Below are 20,834 nucleotides of genomic sequence, written 5' to 3'. Positions count from 1 at the left end.
CTCCTCTAGCAAAAAGCTAATCTATGCTAGTAAAGGGCATGTGCAAGTCCTTTTTGTTGTGGAAGTTGAGTCATTGTCTTCAGTCATATGACTTTTGTGATGAGCAGTTAGGGTTTCCTTCTGTGCGTTCCTAAACCTAAAAAAATAATTTTCAATTAATTAGGAGACCTGTTTATGCAGACTGATTTTCAATATAAACTTGTACAAGTTTACTAATATGTCATTAATCTTTCCAAAATTGCTTTTAAACAACTAACATGAGAGTATAACTAACCAAGTTCTCTAAAAAAATATCTACAGTGGGCTCAGGCTACCAGCATGTATTTTTGCTGCAAGTTTAGAACAATTTTTCATGGTATACACATTCTCAGAACATCTTTTTCTCTGGGGCTGCCTCAGAAGCATACACGGCTTAAATGCTTGTGGCTAGCTGAACTATTAATAGTAGCATCCTCTCTATAGCAGTATGTTCATGATTGGTTTTCCCTCAGTACTTGCACTCACTCATACTCAGAAATCATCCCTGAATCCCATCTAAAGAAACACAATGCTTTACTGAAACAGTTCTGCGAAGGTGCTTACTGCAGCAGTAACCCTTTTTGTTTTAAATCTTTGCTCATCAGAGCTAGATTCTGCAATGTGCGAAATTCTCATGTCACATCTCCCTCAGCCTGGTGCACTGTTAGGAGTCTTAAGTGTCTCCAGTTCCTCTGCAATTACAGTAATTTCACGACTATAAGGCGCACCCTTTTGACTAAAATTTTCCCTGGAACCCGGAAGTGCGCCTTATAGTCCGGTGTGCCTTACCTGATGTACAAAGTTGTGACATTTGCCTACCCAGAAGTGTGAGCTGTGAGCCGTGGGGGAGCCGGCAGTGCCATGGCAGCCGGCTGGAGGCGGGCCCAGGGGCCCGCAGCACCGCCCCTGCTGGGTGGAGGCGGGCCAGGGGGCCTGTGGAACCCCCCCCTCCCGGGTCCAGGCAGTCCCGGGGGCCCATGGCTGCCAGGTGAAGGCGGGCCTGGGGGCCCGTGGCACCGCCCCTGCTGGGTGGAGGCAGGCCCGGGGGCCAATGGCTGCTGGGTTGAGGCAGGGCCTCGGCCAGCAACCACGCGGGGTGAGTTGGGGGCGGAGCCTCGCTGCAAAAAAAAAGTGCGCCTTATAGTCCGGTGCGCCTTATGGTCATGAAATTACTGTACCTGAAATAAAAGACAGAGGGTGAGAATGAAGGAGGTGCCAAATTCAATATGTGCCAAAATATTGAGAACACTCTCAGTTCTGTGTGCTGGGGCCACTCTGTCCTTGTGTAGGTGTCCCACTGCCACTTAACACGACTTCCCTCAATCAGCGCTGGCTGCCTCAGGAGCCTATCAGAGTTAAGTGGTCCCATTCTATCACTTAGCATTCATCATATCTACATAATTACAACTGAAAAGCGTCCAGGCCAATTGAGATTGGCAAACCTCAACACGGAAACAACATTCATGCTCCCATTCAAGCCTGGCAAGGACTGTTTCAGGCTGTGAGGGAAACAGAAATAAACCTTCCTGAAATAACAAGTGAATTCTCTTCTCCTTTACAACAGACTATTCAACAGTATTTTAGTATTGCCTAATTAATAAGAGGGGCATCATTAATATGCAGGCCAGTTATTTCAGAAGCAGTTAATTAAATGGATTATTTTAAGACAACCTTGTCTGCTATCCTTCACCAGCAGCAGTATGCTGACCTCGTACTTTATTTCACAACTGAACTCAGGTACAGAGATGATTGTAGGAGTTGCCACCATTGAGCTTGCCTAGCTTTGAGAGTAAACTGTCAAGCATCAGACTTAATACTTGGAAGTGTTCTTTACTGATTCCACTCTAACCTACATGTTGAAAAATCAGTATCTTACCTTAGCTGAATCTCAAAGCAATGGAAACAAAATACCATAATAAGGACAAGTAGTACATGGCTCCACCTGGCATCAGGACAAACAGACCTCCTGGGGGGTTTGACCTGGTTCCATCACTGCAGATTTAGGCATAATTCCCTTGCAAGCAAGCAAATAAAGTGATTTCATGAGCTCATCTTGTGAGTCTTAGTAGTATACCAGATTATGCATCCAGTAACTAACAGAAAACTGCAAGTTTTGTATTTTAACAGCTAAAAATGAGACCAGCCCTCCCATACTGGAGTTTGTTCTGTTTTAGGGTTTTCCTTTTGAATACACCAAACACCTAAGTTGTACTTGTGTCTAGATGTCTGTTCTTATGGAGGCCATGTAGTGGTACAAAATGTTGAGGAACAAGTTTGTCTCTCTCAGTGAAAGTAACTTCATCTTGCCACTTCTTGCAGTGCCCTGTCCAGCCAAGTGTTTCACGCTGGCTTCACATCACTGCTATTGCACAAATGCATTCAGACTGACACCCACGGGCTTGCAACATGTACAGCTGTGCTTCGCAGATGCCTTGAGAAAATAAGGAATGGGAACAGGCTTGTCCCCACTGGCATTTGGAACCAGGGGTCCAGATGCTAATCAGGGCAGATACAGATCACAGATTAAGATGCATTGAGAAGGGGTTTAGTCATTAAGGATTCCAGCTCTTGGGAAGATGTCAGTGATAAACTAGGGAGAAGATAAGGAAGGGTGTCACTGCTGAAACAAGTGTTGAACTATCAGAACTCCTAAGTCTTTTAGGTCGAGTCACCCATCACAGGGGTCTCATGGCACAGCTGCTGGTTTACAATTCTCAAATTCACAAACCACAAATCTAACAGGGATGGGGGCAGGGAGGATAGGGATGTGAGGTGAATTAGGCTGTTAAGTAACTGTTCTGAACAGCAGTTCAAATCTCTTCAGCTTCAGTGACTGGCTCTGAGCCAGGGCATACGGAAGAATTTCCAACTGCATTATATCATTCATAATTTTAGAATTTCCATCTGCAAAAAGAAACGTTTATCCAGAACCCTCCAAGCCTCTCCCTTGCCTCATAGTCCATGGAAAGGAAAAAAAGAACCACTTAGATGCCTATTTTGCTACTTGAGTTCAGGGCCAACATGGTGACAGTTATCACCTTCATGACTCTGCAGTGCATTCACTGTACCACTGCTACCACCAGCCCAGGATCCCAAGCTGCCATGGTTGTGGGACACAGCAGCAGACGTAGTTCTCACTTAAAGCAATAAATTACCTGCCAGCTTTTATCACATTTGCTATCATTCAGGAAAAAACAACAACAAAAAAAAAAAAAAAACAAAAAAAACCAAAAACAAAAGTAAATTAACTCAACCAAACAAAAAGACCCCTATTTTTGTTTAATAAAGACACTACCTGGGGCTTGTAACACTGTAGTAAAGTTGTGGCTCTTTAATTTCTTTTGCTTAAAAGCAGTAGCTGCTTGAATAGATTTCAGGAGTCCAGAAGAGCAATTTGTTCAGTGGGTGCTCTGGCATACAGTAATTGTGCTTAAATTAAGGGACCTTTCCATATGTAAATCCCTTCCAAGCAGAAGTAGGCCACGGATATCTTCAGCCCTAAAAAGCATTTGTCACCCAAGCAGAAGAGAAAACAGTTAACCTGTAGAGCTGATACAGCCCTCTCTCCACAGCATGTGCACTACCCCAGAGCCTCCTGAGCTCCCTCTCAGCTGTGGTGCACAAAGCAGAAAGCAGCACCTACTGCTGCAGACTTGAAGGGTTTTAATAATGTTTTGTCTCATTACTTCACTCCAGAAAGCTGTGCAAGAATCTGTAGGCTTACACAGCCTGTGAATTTACTGCTGCAATAAATGCAAAATGAAAAATCTGAGGTGATCTTCCAAGCTAATAAAAGTAAATAGCAATTAAGTAAACTCATATGGCATGTCTATCTACTTAGTGAACATAAATGTACTCTACTCATTGTGGACTTCAATATCGTGTTCAACAGCAGTAACGTTAATGCAATATTAAATAAAACCTCTAACAGTCCATTAGAGTAATCTCACTATTAAGAGGCAAAAAACCTTTCAGTGTTCAGCTGTTCAACCCTGCAAATCCTGATTGAACATAAGCTGGTGTTCAGTAACTGCAAGAAGCCTAAATGACTCGGCACACAAGCACAAGGAAAAGCAGTGTTCTCCTGGCAGCAGAACAGGGGTGGGAAGGAAAGGATGCCTGCAGAGCTCACAAGCTGCAAGTACGTGCAAGGGCCAGGTTTATGGCATTTGTATGATGTTTTAAAGTAATTTCAAAACTAAAACATTGCACCTTATGTGTCAAGGAAAAGATGCAGTCACTCCTAGGGACCATAGGCACTTACTGTAGTGCAGGCTGATCCTCAGGTTTGTATTTTCAAAGTACAATCAAGTAGGTCTTTTGGAAATGCAATTTTTTTAAAAGTCTAGGTCATTTGACAAGTTCTAATTTTCATCTTTCCACCTGCCATTTTTCTAACAATTAATATTTTGCAATGAAAAAAATAAACTTGCAGCAAGAAATCAGTATCTTTGATCTAAAACTTTCAATGCTCCAAAGATTAGTAACCAATTTTCTCCTTTTCTTAAGATAAGTACTGACTAATCCCAGTGTGTTTCTACTACCTGATATAGCACTTAACATAAATTAGTGTTATTTTATAAACATGGAAAAGCTATAAAATAGCTTTTGAGAGGTAACTTATACTTTGAGACACACATGACAAAGGGCATCAACTCCCAACTAACTATAGGCCTGTTGCATTTTGGCAGTACTTGTACAGTAGTTCTGTCCATCTCACCATATTTTGGTAATTCCTGCACAGCTGAAGAACCTTGAGAAGTGAAGCTTCACAGTCAGGTACAGACTATAACATTTAAGAAGCTTATCATCCAGGAAGCACCGGATGCAAGTTTCCCTTCGCCCAACAATTCACTGAGATGCATGTAACATTTAATGGCATTCTGTCTACTTAATTTATCCCTGCCCCTCTGGCATTTACCGAGGTCTCATGACAAATTCTTAAGCAACAGCCCTGTTAAACTCCCATATTCAGATGCAATATTGAGTGTATTTCAGTTCTTGGTATTAGTATGTCCAAGGGAGCCACAAAAGCAGTTGACAGTAGGTAGTAACTAAAATTCTTTTAGGAGAGCCTTTCTGTATTTACAAACAGCTCCAAAAATAAGATGCACACTATCATAAACTGTGCTTTGGAAAATTAGTTTTGTAAGATAAAAATCAACATTTGGAAAAAAGACTACCAAAAAGCCATTAAGCTGATATAAAGAGGGCCTGAAACCAAAAGCTGGTAATACTACTTCCATTCACTTCTGAAGGGCATTTTGCTGAACTGGAAGTTCCATTGAGAAAGAGTGGAACAAGAATTGAACCTCTTCCCTCAAAAGCCATCCTGTTTAAGGGGAGAGAAACTCTTCAAAGATGCCAAATGATACAAGAACAAACTCACATATTCCCCAACATTCTCATGCTCTAAAACTTGTTGGTCCCCTTTATCTTTTTTCCCCCACTACTTAGACAATGCAGATGGTTCTCAACTCGCTCTGACAGCACAGCAAAAGCATAAGGTTTGCTGGCTGGGGAGTACAGGCCACATTTAACAAAATTATTCAAAGGTTTTGTTTCCTCTAATCCTATGTTCTCCCAAGGAAGCATGGTATGGCTTGTCATGAGGAACAAATGAGCAGCTTCTTACACATCCTGTACAGAACTAAAAAAGCAATTAACTTGAACAGGTTGTTTCATGTAATGGAAAGCACTGTACAGAGCCACTCAGGCCAGCATCTTGAAGCTTCTTCTAAGAGAAATCAGATTGAAGAAACCAAGATTCCTAATGCAAGGACTGTCACTTGTTTGCTGATCACAGTAACTATGGTCCTATTCTCACTGTGGTGAGATGATGTCCAAAAAGACAAATTAAGAACAAAGAATGGCACCTAGGAAGCAAATTCTAAACTCCTGAAACTTGAATGTTCCAGACGCTATGAAACCTAGCTCAAGCTCCATGTGAAGATTTTGTATGATGTCTTACAGGTCATTCAAAGAAGAAGCACTTAAAGTTGAGAAATATTTAGTACTATTAGCAGGTATGGTGGTTACTAAATATTTTAGAAAGTCTTAGCATTTGAAGAGTAGCATTTTCAAGATATTTCTTTGTAACTTAAGGCAACTATGAAAGTGAAGTTGAAGCTTTCAGGTGGTGTTTTTCTAGGGTGCTTCATATTAACCTGTAGGAACTTATAACCAAGGAAGTAAAAATACTTCAGTACCAATACAGTGAGACATAGTAATGCCATTATTTCTGACCAGTAATTTTCAAAACATGGCCCACATTTGCAAGAACACCTTTGCCACTGATCTTTGCTGATCTTAACATTTTACAGTCTGTACATTTTCACTGGTTTTAGTGGGTGACACTCTTTAAGTTGCAAGATGCTACTAAGATCCAATTAATAGGATTTCCATAAATAACACCAGACATCTTTCACCTAATTTATTTAATTTCCAATTTTTTCCAATTCCAAACAAAAGCTAAATACAAGTTTTAAACAGGTAAGCACTAGTTTTATCCAAAGGGAGTAGGCTTATGCAGTTTTACTCCAGTAAAGTACTCAACCCTTAAGCAGAGCCTTCTTTGTCATCAAAACTATACAGTAGTCTTCCTTTTATCATTGCACAATCTTAAAATGTTCTGTCAGAACCAACTTTTGACACTCCAAACACTATTTTACATTGGTTTATAATGTCTATTCCAAAAGAAAAAAAAAAACAAACCTCAATGGGTTTTCCATAAGAAATGTTTTAGAAACCAGTATTTCCTGCACAGTTCACCTGCAAGTTTACAAGTCTCAACTCTCAAGAAAAAATAATCCTCTACCAACATTGTTTCTGCAGCTATTATTTTACCTTTTTTTTGAGCTGCTTTAGCAACTTCAGACTCCAGGTCTGCCTCATCTGCATAAATGCATCCAACTCAAAAGAATACCTTCATACAGTTATACAGCAACTTGGGGAAAGAGATCCAAAACAGAAGTGCCAGTAAACTTAAGACATGGCCCAGCAAAATAAAAGAGGCAGAAAATGCCTATACATTAAATGAGATGCCTTTTTTTTTAAAAAAAAAAAAGATTTCTTTCCCACACTTCTTATTGTAATAGCCACTACTTCGTTCATTAGAATGAATGATAGTGCTCTTCGATACAATCATTAACAGCAAAGCTATAAGGCTTTTATACCCATTACATTCACTTCTCACCCTCAAAATACTGATGGTTAACATTAGAGATGTTAGGGGGCATGACCAGCACAAATGGGAACACCACCACAAACGATCACCTTGTGCTTTCGGATACATTTGTTTCAATGTACAGTCCCTTCATTTCACATTTTAGTAAGATGCTGATGCAGTGCAGAAGTGTGCAGAGCATCCTCTCTTTCACAAGGTCCATGCAGAAAACATGTTTAAAAAAAAAAAAACTGCAAAGTTCTGAGATACAAATGATTAAAAAAATCCAGGATGATCAAGTTTCACAATGTATAGTGTTCTGAACATGAGTCCATTTTCTTCTAAATTCTGAAAGAATAAAGTGGTGAGGAAAGTGAAAATCCACTGCTGCATTCTGTGATCTTCCCCATTTTGCTGGCCAGTACCTTACTCTGGCATGTAAGGACGGAGGTGATCCTCTATGGTACCAACCGTCCAGTGAGTGAGCTGCTCCTGTGGCAGGTACAGGCAGATGCTGCATAACTTGAAGATTGTAGCTTTGTTTTTTGGAGTCTAGAGGCAAAGAAAACCCAAATAGAAGGTATTAAGCCAAGAAGCTAACTCAGCACTAATAGGCAGACCCCCCACAAGACATTTAAAATTGACTTTTTCATACATATAAACAGTCTGAGTTTAAAGTTAGTCCGCAAACTCTAAAGCATAAAGTGTTTTCACTATTTTGTTCGTTCTTCACTTGAATTATTTCCACATTGTCACCCAAACCAAACCAATACTTTAATTTTTCTTAAATATTGTTAGCCTATTTTAGAACTTATTTAATTTTTAATACAAGAACATTAATTCTATGCAAACACATATGTGGTCCATAGTTAGTTTTTGCACGTAGTGACCTATTTATAGCATTTCCCCTGAAACTGCCAAAATGCAATCATGAATGCATGATCAGTTTTTCTACTTGAGCACTTGCAGCAAAATCACTGATGTTCCCAAGAAGAAAAAGCTTTTTGTGATTGAATTACACCTGTTAAGACGAGAACAAAAGAAACTTACCTGCAAGTGCTGTCTGTCAATGAAGAGAAACACTGACTGGTTAGGGTTGTTGACAACAATTCCAGTCTTGTCCTTTCGGCTCAGAACATGCAGAAACTGTTTTTCATAGTCACCATGATGAAACTCAAACTTGGCCTGCACGGTGTGAGGGACAGAAATAAAATATTTTTCAATATAATGTGTAACCCATTAATTTCCTTCAACCTGGGGCTTCACAACCACTTTTGTTTTTTTCCTTTTCTCATCTATTCTGAAAAGCAGAAACTGGGGACCATGGCAGTGTCTTGACACAATTTAAAGAATCCCCTGACTTCATTCTGCCAACACTGACATCATCCATTGCAATGACATATTAACAATTCAAAGATACAACTTTACCTGCAGCATACATAAAACCCAATTTACCTTCCTGTGGCAGAAGATCCCTGTGCAACAATTTCTAGATTAAATTATAATGCAAAAGTTCCATCCATCTCACCCTTCCATCCAATCAAATACCACAATTTGGAATACTGACAAAACCTTAACAATACCATCACATTTGACAAAGTTTCAATTGCACTAAGAGGTACATCTAATCCACTCTTAAATATACAAACACACTGTATGCACTTATACATACATGTCATTTGCAAAGATCCTTTGGAAACTTACATTTTGGAAGGGCTAATACAACGGTGCATAAAAACAGAAGGCAGAATTTGGCATTCAGAACACCGACTTGCTTTATAAATAAAACCAGACAGCACATTTTTCTAACATCCACAGAACTGGCACACCTTATCAACTTAATGGTTAAAGAGAACACTCCCTCCAGGAATAAGTTAGTTAGTGAAGTCAAAACCCAAAACCAAATACCTGAACAGGCCTAAAGGGTTCATCAGATCCCTTCCACCGAGAGAACAGGAGACAGACTATCTTCTCAATATCATTACGAGGCCATAGAATGAAGTCCATCTCCTGGGTACAGCCGATCACATCCTGTGAGCAGGAAAGTTCTGTACTTACATTCTCTCCAGTGGTCAAAGACACATAAGCAACTTAACTAAACAGGCACACAATTTATACAACATTTGTTTGATTTTCCATTTGTATTACTCATACCACAACTGAAGTCTTCCTTGCCTTCCACTGAATTTTAGTATCAGTACCCATTTAATATAAACTACAACTTTAAGAAAACATTAGCAAAGACTGTCTTCCAATATTCATAAAGCAAAACCACTTAGTTGTACAGCAGTTGTCGTTGCAAGTATTATTAACAAAAGCCTCCTAAAGGACAAAGACAGGGAGACACATATTGAAGCAGTTTCAGAACTGTTATTACTCCACTGCTACCCTTCAAACTAGACCCCATGAATACAGGCCCACAGAGCCCTCACGCAGCAAATGAGAAAACAAAAAGGCAGGATCAGCCTTAAGATTCACAAGGAAAAGCACAAGTGCTGAAAAGGTATTTCAGGAGGTGTAAGAAGGAGCCTTACCCTGCGCATGGACTGGTAGCGGGGTGCATGGAGCTGTACTACATCCTTCTGCAGAAGCTCTAAGGAACTTTCCAAAGAATAGCTGGAATCCCGCACACCTTTCAGGATATTTTCTTCATAGTTATTGGTCATGACTGGTATCACTTCAGACACTTCAAAAAGCGCTGACTTTTTCTTCTGAAAAAAAGCACAGATTACTTTGAGATTATAAACCTTTCTACGAAACTATAGATAACAGTTTATTTTGGGATTTTCTGTATAAATGTGTAAAGTACACAGGACTTTGACACAAACCTCGCTAAAATTTACATGCGGAAGTTTATAAATTGAACAGAATCAGACTGACAACTTTTATAAAAGTTGAACAGGTTTGTGTAGTCTCTAAAAATGCAGATTTACATTCCAATCTTGCAAACACTAAAACTCTATCTAAACATTAACAGAATTGCTCCTTCTTTAAGTAGAGTACGTGACCCTGGGATGACTAAGAACCTCTGCAAGCTTCTCTCTGCAAATACCAATCAAATAATACCTTTTTCTCCTTTCCAGTTTTTTACAGTTGTCCTTTTATGAAAAGTGAAATCTTTCATTGTCACATTTGGTGACAGCAGGTGATTGAGATCCCATCTGAAGCTAGTTATAATCTTCTCAAAGGAGGACTATTTTCATTTGCTAAATAACTTTAATTTGATAAATTACTTTTATACTTGCTACAAATATTTCAGCATCTCTCAAGCAAGGCCAAAATAATATGAGAATGTAAAATCACTGAAGTGTCTGTTTCTAAACAGCTTTCTTACAGCTCATTAGAAGTCTTGATCTATTTAAGACACGAAGTCCATTTTACCAAATAATGTCCCACTTCCCTTCCCCCCCATCAGAACACAGATAACAGGCAACTATTTGCTGACCAAGCTAACTTGAGCTGAACTCCTACTTTAGGCAAACTGGTATGGGATGGACATCTTCAGTACACTGTGGTACAAGCAAATAGAACAGGATTTTAAACAGGCATTTGCAATGAATTTCTACTAAGCAACCAAAAAGTAATACCAATGTCCAACTAAAAGAGTTAAAGCTGTGTCATTTAAGAAAATCTAATTGTTGCCACTGCTTAAACATTAATTTTTCTGTTACTACGACACAGTACCCAGAAATTATACCTCACCATATCCATCTCTGCTTGCACTAGAACTGACAAACAAAAGCAAACTGAACTCAGGAATTTTAAAGAAGCTTTTCAAGGAAAAGTATTAATTCAAAACACCTAATTATTAGAGCAAATGCAAAATCTATACATATGAGAAGATTAAACTATTTCAGAGTTCATCTACACGCATTTTGTGCATTATGCACTCTGTTGCCATTTGTTTCTATCTTCACTTCCTCATCATTTGTTCAGCACATTCACTTCCTCCAAGTACCTACTTCCCTTAACATTCTGTGGATAAAAACTCTCCCATAACTGCGGGTCTATAGCTGGCTTTAGAAAGCCCCAGTTCCCCACCCAGATGTGCAGCATCCAGCAGCAGAGAAGGCAGCCAAGCAAATGAGGATTTCCTCCTTGCCCTCCCCACTCCCTTTCAAAATGACAGTGGGAGTGCCACAAGTGCCTGCGCACTTGGGCCATTTCCACACCACATCTTGCGACTCCTCCCTTCAACTGCCAGGTCTTCTCTTCTGCTTTCACCAGATAAAACACACTCGGCAATCGCCCCAGCCAGATTCCCTTTACAGCCCAACTGTTCGCAGCCAGCAATTGTGCAGGTCAGACCCCAATTAGGCTTAACGAGTTACAGTGTTAACTTTGAAAAATATCTACCCAATGCAGAAGTTACCAAGTAACCATTTAATGAGCCACCGGAACCCTCTGCGTTACAAAACCACAAAATACAAAGGGACAAAACGACAAACACGAACTAAGTGAGTATTATAGCAATTAGCAGTTAAAAAAAATTAAAAGCCAATAGAATCTGTTAAGGACAAAACATTTGATGCAATTAGACAGCAAGACTTTGAAACATATGAAACACAACACACAGACACACTTCAAAACCAAGTTACCTTGTCTTTGAACACAAAGGCAATGTACATCTTGAAGTCAAACTGGTCAGCTAAAGATTCTTTTTTCTTTCTAAGCTGAGCACGAAGTCTGTTCAGAGCTTGTTTCTTCCGGGAGTTTGGGTCCCCCATTTTGTAATACAGATGGTACTAAAGCCTTTGGAAACTGTCGCTAAACTATGGGCACCTTTTCGTAAGACTTAAGTACAACGGAAACAAGTCGTTTGATTCCTGCTAATACAACTGAATAGATCAAACGCTAATATAACCCAAACCCGCACCTCAGGCAGTATTTTACGAGAATGTCGGATTGGAGGGGTCAAGAAACAAAGAAAGTAGTTGTCCAGCCATGGCTGGACAAGAGATTTTACAATAAATCAAGGAAAAAACCCCAAAGAATTTCGAAGAGAAAAATTTTGAACAGTTTAGCTGCAGGAATAAGTGGGTAAGAATGAAGGAGAAAAAAATAAACAAAGCCCAAACAAATCTTATCACAATTTATGTGTACAATAAAAAGCAACTGGCACAAGCCCAATCCATGGGGGGGTACTTTTGCTCTGCTTACAAAAAAAAAAACCCGAAGCTGAAATTACAAATTGCGTTTTACCCCAGCCAGATTCATGACTCTACTGATTATTATTCTCAGCCTTCCACTATTGCTATGTTGCCCGTCTTTTTCTTTAGAAATTATTACACTTGGTGGAGAGCAGAGAAAAGGGTGCAAAGGAGGAGTGCACAACCCGGGAAGTATGACATTTCTCTGCCGCCAACAACAACAAAATCAACTACAGACAACACAGCGCTGGTTTGCAGGGGAGCAAAGAGAAAAGACAGCGGAGTCATTTCTAACTTCATCCTGCTCATCCTTGCCCTGAGGCTACTGCTGCCGAAGAGGAGAGGGATCATGATGGCCATTGACAAGGGGAGGGCAGGGGCTCAAAGTATTATCTCACCGAGAGACTTAAACCTGAATCAGTGCCACAAACCCGGGCTCCCTACTAGTGGGAGAGCCCTACATCCCCCGACACCTCATACACTCCCTGGGCTGCTGATCCCCCGGGGATCCTTCCCTCTCTCCCTGCTGCGAGCACGGTCAGCCGAGGCTGTGCATGGCCGGCGCTCTTGGCTTTCCCTTCGGCTTCTCTCTGCGCGCAGGGCGGCCGCGCCCGGGGCAGCGGGACACCCACAGCAGCACCGCCTCTCTCCCCTCTCACTTCATGGCCACGACTCGGAAAACATGGAGTGCGTTTTGCTCCTGCTTTTCGGTGACAGAATTTTCTGCGAGGTTTTTGGTTTGGTTTTTTTAAAAAAAAAATTGCAACCTAGGTTGCAATTTTAAACCTCTAAATCACCCTCTCCCGAAAAAAAAAGCAAATCCCCAATTATCAGGTTATTTTCTTCCTCTCTCCAGACATTTTTTCCCCTCCCCAGGTGTTTGATTAGTCGGGGTTAAAAAGTTTTTAGGTTAGCAAATTCGTCGGACCAGGTTAAGAAGAGGAGGGGGGAAAGTATTTCTCCCCCTTCTCTCTCTGGAGAGAAAGGAACAAAAAACAAAGAAAAACAAAAACAAAAAAAAGGAACCCCTCCCAAAGCTTCCCCCCTAGTTAAGCAAGAGACTGAGAGGCTCCGACGAGAGCCCGGGACCGTGGCCCGCTCGCTACCCGCAGCCGGCGGGCGCAGGAGGAGCAGTGGAGGAGGAGGAGGCGGTGGTGGTGCTGGCAGCACGGAGAGGAGCCATGTCAAGATAAAGCCACGAAGCCGCGGAGCCCCCCCATCCCTGCCGCAGGGGACACGGTGACCGGGCCGCCCGCTCTGCCGCTGCTCGGCCCCGACCTGGTCCCCATAGTCTAGCTCAGCGCCCCGGAGCCGGGGAGTGGGGAAATGGTGGCGGAGAGAGAAGGAGGAGGAGGAAGAGGCGACGGCGGCGGAAGGAGGAGGAGGAAGAGGACGCTGTCCCTGCGCTAGCGGCTCCTACGGAGGAGGGCGGCGGGCATAGAGAGATCCCGGAGCGGCGTCGAAGGAGGACCGGGACGGCCGGGAAGAATGATGAAAGGGCTGAGGAGAGCCTCTTTTCGCCCAGGCGGTCCCGGGACGTCCTCGAGGGCGACGGCAGGAGCGGGCAGGAGGGAGCGGGAGTGCCTGTGCCTCGGCACGGAGCGAGCGCGGAGTGAAGCTGCGCAGGCACCGCGAACCCCTCAAAATGGCAGCGCCTGAGTCACACAGGCGCCGCCCTACCCGCACCGCCGGCGCATACCAAGCGCCTGTACCTCCTGGGGGCGAGGCACAGTTGTGGTCGAGGCGGTAGAACTCAACCTCGGTAACCACCGTGGACAAGCCTTGTCGGGAATGGCAGGAAGCAAAGTACAACAGCGGCTTGGAGCGCCTCCGAGCTCGCACCGCGCCAGAAGTCCGTACTTCCCTGCGCTTTCTTCCCTTCCACCCCCCACGGTCACGCTTCGTGTAACAGCCCGCTCTCCCCGCGTGGTGCCCGCGGGACAAGGACCCGGATGGGGCTGCTCAACGCCGTTCTCGGAGGGGGGGGAGGGGGACGACGGCCACGGGCAGGAGGGAACATCACCCCGCCCCGGGTACAAGTATCTGCCCGGGGCAGGTCCCCTCCCTGCCACCCGACGACAGCCTGATCCCCAAATTCCGTCACCTTACGGGAATACTTAAACTTGTTGCAGCCTTAAGCGTGGTGACATTATAGGTAAACAAGTCTTGTAGTGGCATGTTTTGTGTAATGTGGTCAGTCGGGGTTTGTATTCAGCCCGTCCCACGTATGCGAAGTACAGCTGTGAATAAAACAACAATTAAAGTCCAACACATGTTCAGAGCTGGCATGGCGAGGGGCTGTCTGCAGCACTGATCTGGCCACAGCAGCCAATGTGCCAACGTCACAGTCCGTGTTCCTCCCTGGCGGCCGCAGCGCTTCCCGAGGAGCTGGCTAAGTTTTATAAACAAGTGATTGCTGTTCCAGAGACACAAACATAATCCTTGGAGAGAAGTAAGCGGTTTTATTTCTGCACTACAAGGACAGGCTAATGCCCTCCCTCCTCTGCCGTTCTCTGGAAGGAAGGAGGAATGGCATGGAAGCAATGGAAGCGAAGCGAGGACGCAGCCTGCTGTTGAGCGTTCTCCCTGTGGGAAGGCCCAGGGCCTCGGAGGAGTAAGAGGAATCGCCATCCCAGCACCGTGCCCGGCCGTTCTCTGGCCCTGAGGTTTCCCTGCGTGCCAGGGGAACCTCGCCGTCCAACATGCCCGGCCGGGCTGCTCCCGAAGCGAGCCCAGGGCTGGTCTGTGGTGGCTCTGGCCGGCTGGCTTGTGGCACAGCAAGGCGCGGGCTGCCAGGGTGGGTGAACGCGTCTCTCCCGCCTTGCCCTGGAAGCTGGCGCCTGTGACTCACCGGAACAGCAGCGATATTGCTGAGATTACAGGCAGAAGACAAGTGCGGGCACCGTCTCTCTCACTTGGTCTTGTTTCAAAGCTCACATGCAGCACGGCAATGGCACTCTCCAGTAACTCCACATTTCTTCCCCCCCGTCTCTTACTTGTGATCCCTGTCGATCCCCCTTGTTTTCTCTGACCCTCAAAATAGTTGTTTTGCTTTAGCACGCCTTTCTCTACATACTCGGACATCTCTCCCCTGCCTGTCTTGTAGGCAGGAGCAGTATTCAGCTCCTCATTGTCTGCCCCGGGTGCTAGTCAGACCCTCCAATGTGAACAGTCCTCTTGCTTTCCCTGTCATTGCCCAGAACACTCCTCTGCTGTTTGAACAAAAACAGAGCAGAAACACATAATTTTTACCTGCTCAGAAATTGCTGTTCAGTCCTAATGGGCAATGCCGACTGAAAATAACTATTTATTTGGTGGTAAAAAGCAAGACAGGTAAATAGGATTTCATTAGCTCTGCACTTCTGTGGCTATTTCCGACTGACAGTTTTTTCACCGTAACATCAGTCTGTCCTGAAGGAGACAGTGTCTCTTCCAGCCAGTTCGGTCCAGTTTTGTTTTGCACGCTGCCCTGTGCGACATTTTGTGCCGCAGTGTTGCTCCCGCTGCTATTTTAAGCCGTGACTCACGCTTGGCCTGTGACCCTCTTTGTGCCGGCACAGCGGCCGCAGCGAGAGCTCGGCCCCGCCTGACGCGGGGATTGCCCCGCACTGACGGCCCCGCACGGAGCTGCCGCCTTGCCCGCCCGCGCAGGGCAATGGAAGGCCTTTTCTTCCAGCTTCCAGCGGCTCCAGCTGCCCTTCTGCAGGCAGCTGCCCAGCCCCAGGCTGAGGAGTGCATCCAAAAAATTTTTGTCAAATGTAGAGCTAGTGTAAAAGCACTTTTTCTTCTGGAGGGCTTTAGAGGAGAGGAATATATATACTTAAATGATATATACGTATACATATTCAGGGGTGTGTATGTCTGTGTATAAAGGAAAAGAGAGATCAGGTACAAAGTACTGCATGTTAAGCAGCCACCACCTGTCTTCTGCAAACTCGGGCTGCTCAAATCCTTTCAGAAAGGGATGGGGAGCTGGAATCACTCCAGGTTCCTTCTGTAAAGACTGCTGCTCCTCTTTATGTAGATAACTTCCTTTCTTTAGCAAGCTCAGAGAAGAATTTTTTTCCTTTTGGCTCATTGTCTAGTAAAGGTACCCCAACAACATTTACGCAAGTGAGTAAATTAACCAACCCAAGTATGTTTATTATACATTTACATGCAGGAATATTTGCACTATTAAATTAATGAGTAATGGCTGAGTCTTGTCCTCCTTTTATATAGTTGTGCTTCTTTTTCTCCATCATGCAAGATGCTGAAGTTCATAGGGTAGAAAAATATCATCATCTTAGTTGAAACATATGTTAAAAAGTAACATCTCTTAATGAAGGGAGAGTTAAGACTTAGCAAAATAAATATTTGTATGCTATTGATCCATACTTGCATATTATTGTTGTGCTTCATACTGGTTATGCAATGTTGCATCATGTATAAGACAAGCTTGTGGCCTTGGAAGCTGGGTGTGTATTTTGCAATTATAACACTCGATCCAATGACAGACTGCTTCTCTTCAAATCTGTTTTAAAATAATTTAAGGCTTATCACTGAGAAGAGAGGAATGTGCATGTTATACAAACAAACCTGACAAGAAGGCTGTGGCATTATATGCAGTAATAGTTCTCTTTTTTTTTAGGCTTAAAACCCATTAACACAGCAAAAATAGTGTTTCTTGTGCACATTAAATCCAGGCTGAGCAAAACAGCTAGCGGAGTGGGCCAGCTTCTGCTTGGTTAGCACAGCACAGACTAATCAGCTGGAGTCCTTGAGGCTTTCCCCCAGTGAGGAGGACTGTGTACAACACCATGTAGCTGCAGTCCTGTACCCTTGGAGGAGTCAGGTGCACACAGACCCCTCTGAGGACTTGGAGTCACAACATCAGGGCTGGCATCCTGCACAAATACAGAATCCAGCAGCGTGGGCAGTGATCCGTGTGAAGGTAGGAAAGACCTTGTGGCAAAAATATATTCCTTGGGAGAGAAAATGAGTAATGAAATTTTGAGAAGCACTGAAAGTTTAGAATATCTGGTTGTTCGCTACTCTTCTCTGAAGAACTGGTATTTTCTAGTCACCGTGTTATATCCTCACTGTTTTCAGTGAAATCAAGCACTCATTTGCATAATAGCTTGTGCTTTTTCTGCAAATTAAAAACAGTTGATAACTTTATAGATACTCCTTGTAGTTTTGGGTTTCTTTTTTCTTAAAATTGCTGTAATTTCAGAGTCTAATTCCTGTTTTCAGAACGACATGTTTACTCATAAGCATGTGGGCAAGATTGTACTCTAATGCCTCTGCTCTTAATTTCCAGCTTAATGATTAGTTACTTTAAAAATAATTATTTCATGTAAATAATTAGTTTTTAGTAGATTGCTGCAAATTGTTAAGTATGCTAAAGACATATTTAGGAAGAGATTAGATGGACTCTATCACCTTCTTCTATACATTCCACAGTACATACAGTACATACTGTACTGTATGTTAGAAGTAGAATCAGCCCTGAAGCTACTTGCTTCAAAAAGAGAGCTATGATTAATTCAGTGCCAAATATTTATGCATCAAACAAAAATAAATTTGTATTCTTTGTAAATTCAAACAAGACAAATTAGGTGGTAATTAAAACTCTTTCATATACTTCAGAACATACTGATTCACTCTTTTCAATTTCAGAGAAAACATTTGTTTCTAAGAAGTAACGAAAAGCATAAGGAATGCTTTTGTGCAAAGAAATGTCAGTGTTTAATGTGTACAACATTGCTTCTATCGTTTTCTGGACCCATTTAGAATCACAGAATCATAAAATGACTTGGTTTGTCCACCACTGTCCACCTCTTGTCATGATGGACATCAGTGGACAGAAGAAAATTAACTCTACCCCTGCCAAAACCAGCACACTACGGCACAGCTGTTGCTATTAAGCTTCATTTGGCACTTCCTTATGTCGCACCTTCTAGTTTCAGGGGGCTGTGGTCATAAAACGGGACATAAATTCTTGGGCATGTGAGGTATTGGTTCTATATAACGTAGGGTTTGTGTTTGATCAGCAGATGCTTGCAAGAACAAGGGTAAAATTCGAAAAAACCTTGTTTTATTTGTTCAGTCTGTAATATTCTAAATACTTGCAGTCAACAATAGCTTTAGCTTGTCATTAATTTGCAGCCTTTATAGAGCATGTTTAATTTTTAAATCTTAAAGCACTTTTATAAACAACTATTTTTTAAGCTGTGGGTTAGGACCTAACAATGTCTTAAGGGATGTCTTAGTGACATAGTACTTAACTAGGGAAAAAATAACCAGATGAGATATAGATTTTTCTTTTTAACTTTTCACCTCTGAGGCACTCATAATCACGCTTCACAGGCCAATCTTTTGTTCTAATACATGAAAATTGTGTACTCTCTGTAGAGATCTAATTATTAACAGTGGCCATTATCAAAACCCAGTTGGCTTGATGAGTTATACCTGGATTGTGCCATGTACACGGATTGTGCCGTGCACATAATCCACGAGCTTCACTAGCGTGCAGCCTTCCATGCCGATTAACCCAGGGAAAAGAAGACAAACCGTGAATTTCTTGTCGGTGACACACGGAGCACGACGAAAAACAAGAGGCAGAAGGAGGGGAAGCGTGATGCCACGCTGCCACCTACTGTCACCCGGCGGACTGCGGGGAGCCCTCTCATCCCTGAAATAAATATTGGACAGGAGAGCCGAGAGAACATCAGCGAGGGACCCGGAGAGCCACAGGTCTGGACTGATTCAGAGATTCCAAACACCCTCTCCCAGGGTGTTCCTCTGCATCCCAAACACAGTCACTGCTTACAGTAAATACTAACAAACAGGAGCTTATTTATGATATTTATGTAATAATAGAATACACAAAAATTTAAAAAATTACAGTGTTTGCCTGTACTTAACGTGGCAGGTAGAAATAAAGTCCTTAAGCAGCCCAGAGCTTGATCATTGTCTGCAGAGTACACAAAGGGCCTTGACAAAAGGCATGGTGACTGTCAAGTACAAATACATCTTTGCCAGCACTTGATTCAGATAGCCAAGTCCAGACTCTCCTGCTGCAATGCTTAGAAAGTTTCTACACACCGGCATATAAGCAATACAAGCCCCCCAAGTTGTTGGAGACCCACCTATTCCCACATTCCCAGGCACATAAAGTCCTCCAAGGAGCTTTTTATAAAATTGTCATTTGCTGTAAAAACTGATAATATTTATCAACAGCAATGGAGTACAAAAGCTCTAAAAAGTACACATTCTCTGCTGCCATGAATAATCTAACAAATTGGCTGAGCTCTGTGGGAAACCTTGGCGTGTTTGCTTAAGCTCACTTGAAGTGTAAATAGTCATAAGTATTCATGACAGAGGGTTTTATTTTTTATGAAAAAAACAAGCTGAAATGCATTATATTGCACTGAGTCTGAAGAAAAATGTATTCTGCTAGCATTGGGTTGACAGATTTTTGCATGTAAAAATGCCCTAATCTCTATTTAAATTAAAACTGGCTACAAAATGGGGAAATATTACAGTAAAGTAACCTGGATGCCTTTTTTTTTTTTTTTTGTGAGGTTTTTATATCATTATACCGGTTTTCCACAATTAAGGCTATGAATAAGCTTCTAATAATAAACTCTCAGTGTTCTTTCTGAGATGGGGTTCTTTAAAAACCTTTTAAACTGAAGAGACTGAACTTTGGGACACAGTGGTTCATAAGAGGACATGTTCTGCAGCTGTAAAAATTGAAGGAATAGCAGCTTTGTAATAAACCTCCAGACTGTATGCCTCCAGCAAGGAACAAATTAAAAGGAAAAACAAGCAGGACTGTCATGTCAGACCCATCTCCCATCACCTCAGACCTTTCCAATTACCAGCATCTCCAAAAGCAATTATTCCGCTTCTGAAATGTAAATCCACCTGAAAACTTTTTATGAATTAAACCGAAATTTTTAAAAGGTGATGTCTGAGAAAGTTTCACTTGAAAACATAGTACTTACAAGACGTACAATTTATGTATTGCAGCCACAGTGCCTCTTAGGTATGATTTATGGCAGAAATTGATGCATGCCTCTAATTTAAATGCTTAATATAGTTTTTATTGGATTTTTAAATTTCTGTATAAGAAAACATAAGATGTAAAAATAGGAATGTTTTTATATTGTGCTTATATAGGCACTACCTGTATTGAGATTTTTCTGACAGGACATTCAATGCTGGTAGGATTTGTGTGCATATATGATCAATTAAGCATATCTGCTGGTGTTTTGAAACCTGGAAATTTCAAATTTTCTTCCGGAATCAACAAGAATCAAACTATCCTAAGAGCATGAACTTTTTGTTTTTAGTACTGTAATAGAACAATGTTAATTTAGATGATGTTTCTGCACATGTGTTTTCATTTCCTGTATAGATGACAAAGTTTAGTGAGGTGACAGCTTACTTGTGACACTATATTATTCAAGATAACAAGAACTGAACTGAAAAACTGCAGAAGGGCATTATGG

The 20,834-nt window shown here is 42.3% G+C and overlaps 1 protein-coding gene across 1 annotated transcript; it reads right to left on the bottom strand.

The window, feature by feature from the left end:
- Positions 1-6,436: 6,436 nt before the first annotated feature.
- Positions 6,437-13,987, bottom strand: C1H6orf62 (chromosome 1 C6orf62 homolog). Its single transcript, XM_033065589.2, has 5 exons — positions 11,782-13,987; positions 9,718-9,894; positions 9,092-9,214; positions 8,234-8,368; positions 6,437-7,735 (listed from the first exon to the last, which is right to left on the bottom strand). Exons 1-5 carry the CDS (start codon positions 11,908-11,910, stop codon positions 7,610-7,612), a joined length of 690 nt encoding a protein of 229 aa, XP_032921480.1. The 5' UTR covers positions 11,911-13,987; the 3' UTR covers positions 6,437-7,609.
- Positions 13,988-20,834: the final 6,847 nt, after the last annotated feature.

The sequence above is a fragment of the Catharus ustulatus genome, chromosome 1 (genome assembly GCF_009819885.2).
Source record: "Catharus ustulatus isolate bCatUst1 chromosome 1, bCatUst1.pri.v2, whole genome shotgun sequence".
Taxonomy (NCBI): domain Eukaryota; kingdom Metazoa; phylum Chordata; class Aves; order Passeriformes; family Turdidae; genus Catharus; species Catharus ustulatus.
The sequence above is the reverse complement of the archived record's forward strand: the minus strand, read 5'-3'. Positions and strand labels throughout refer to the sequence as shown.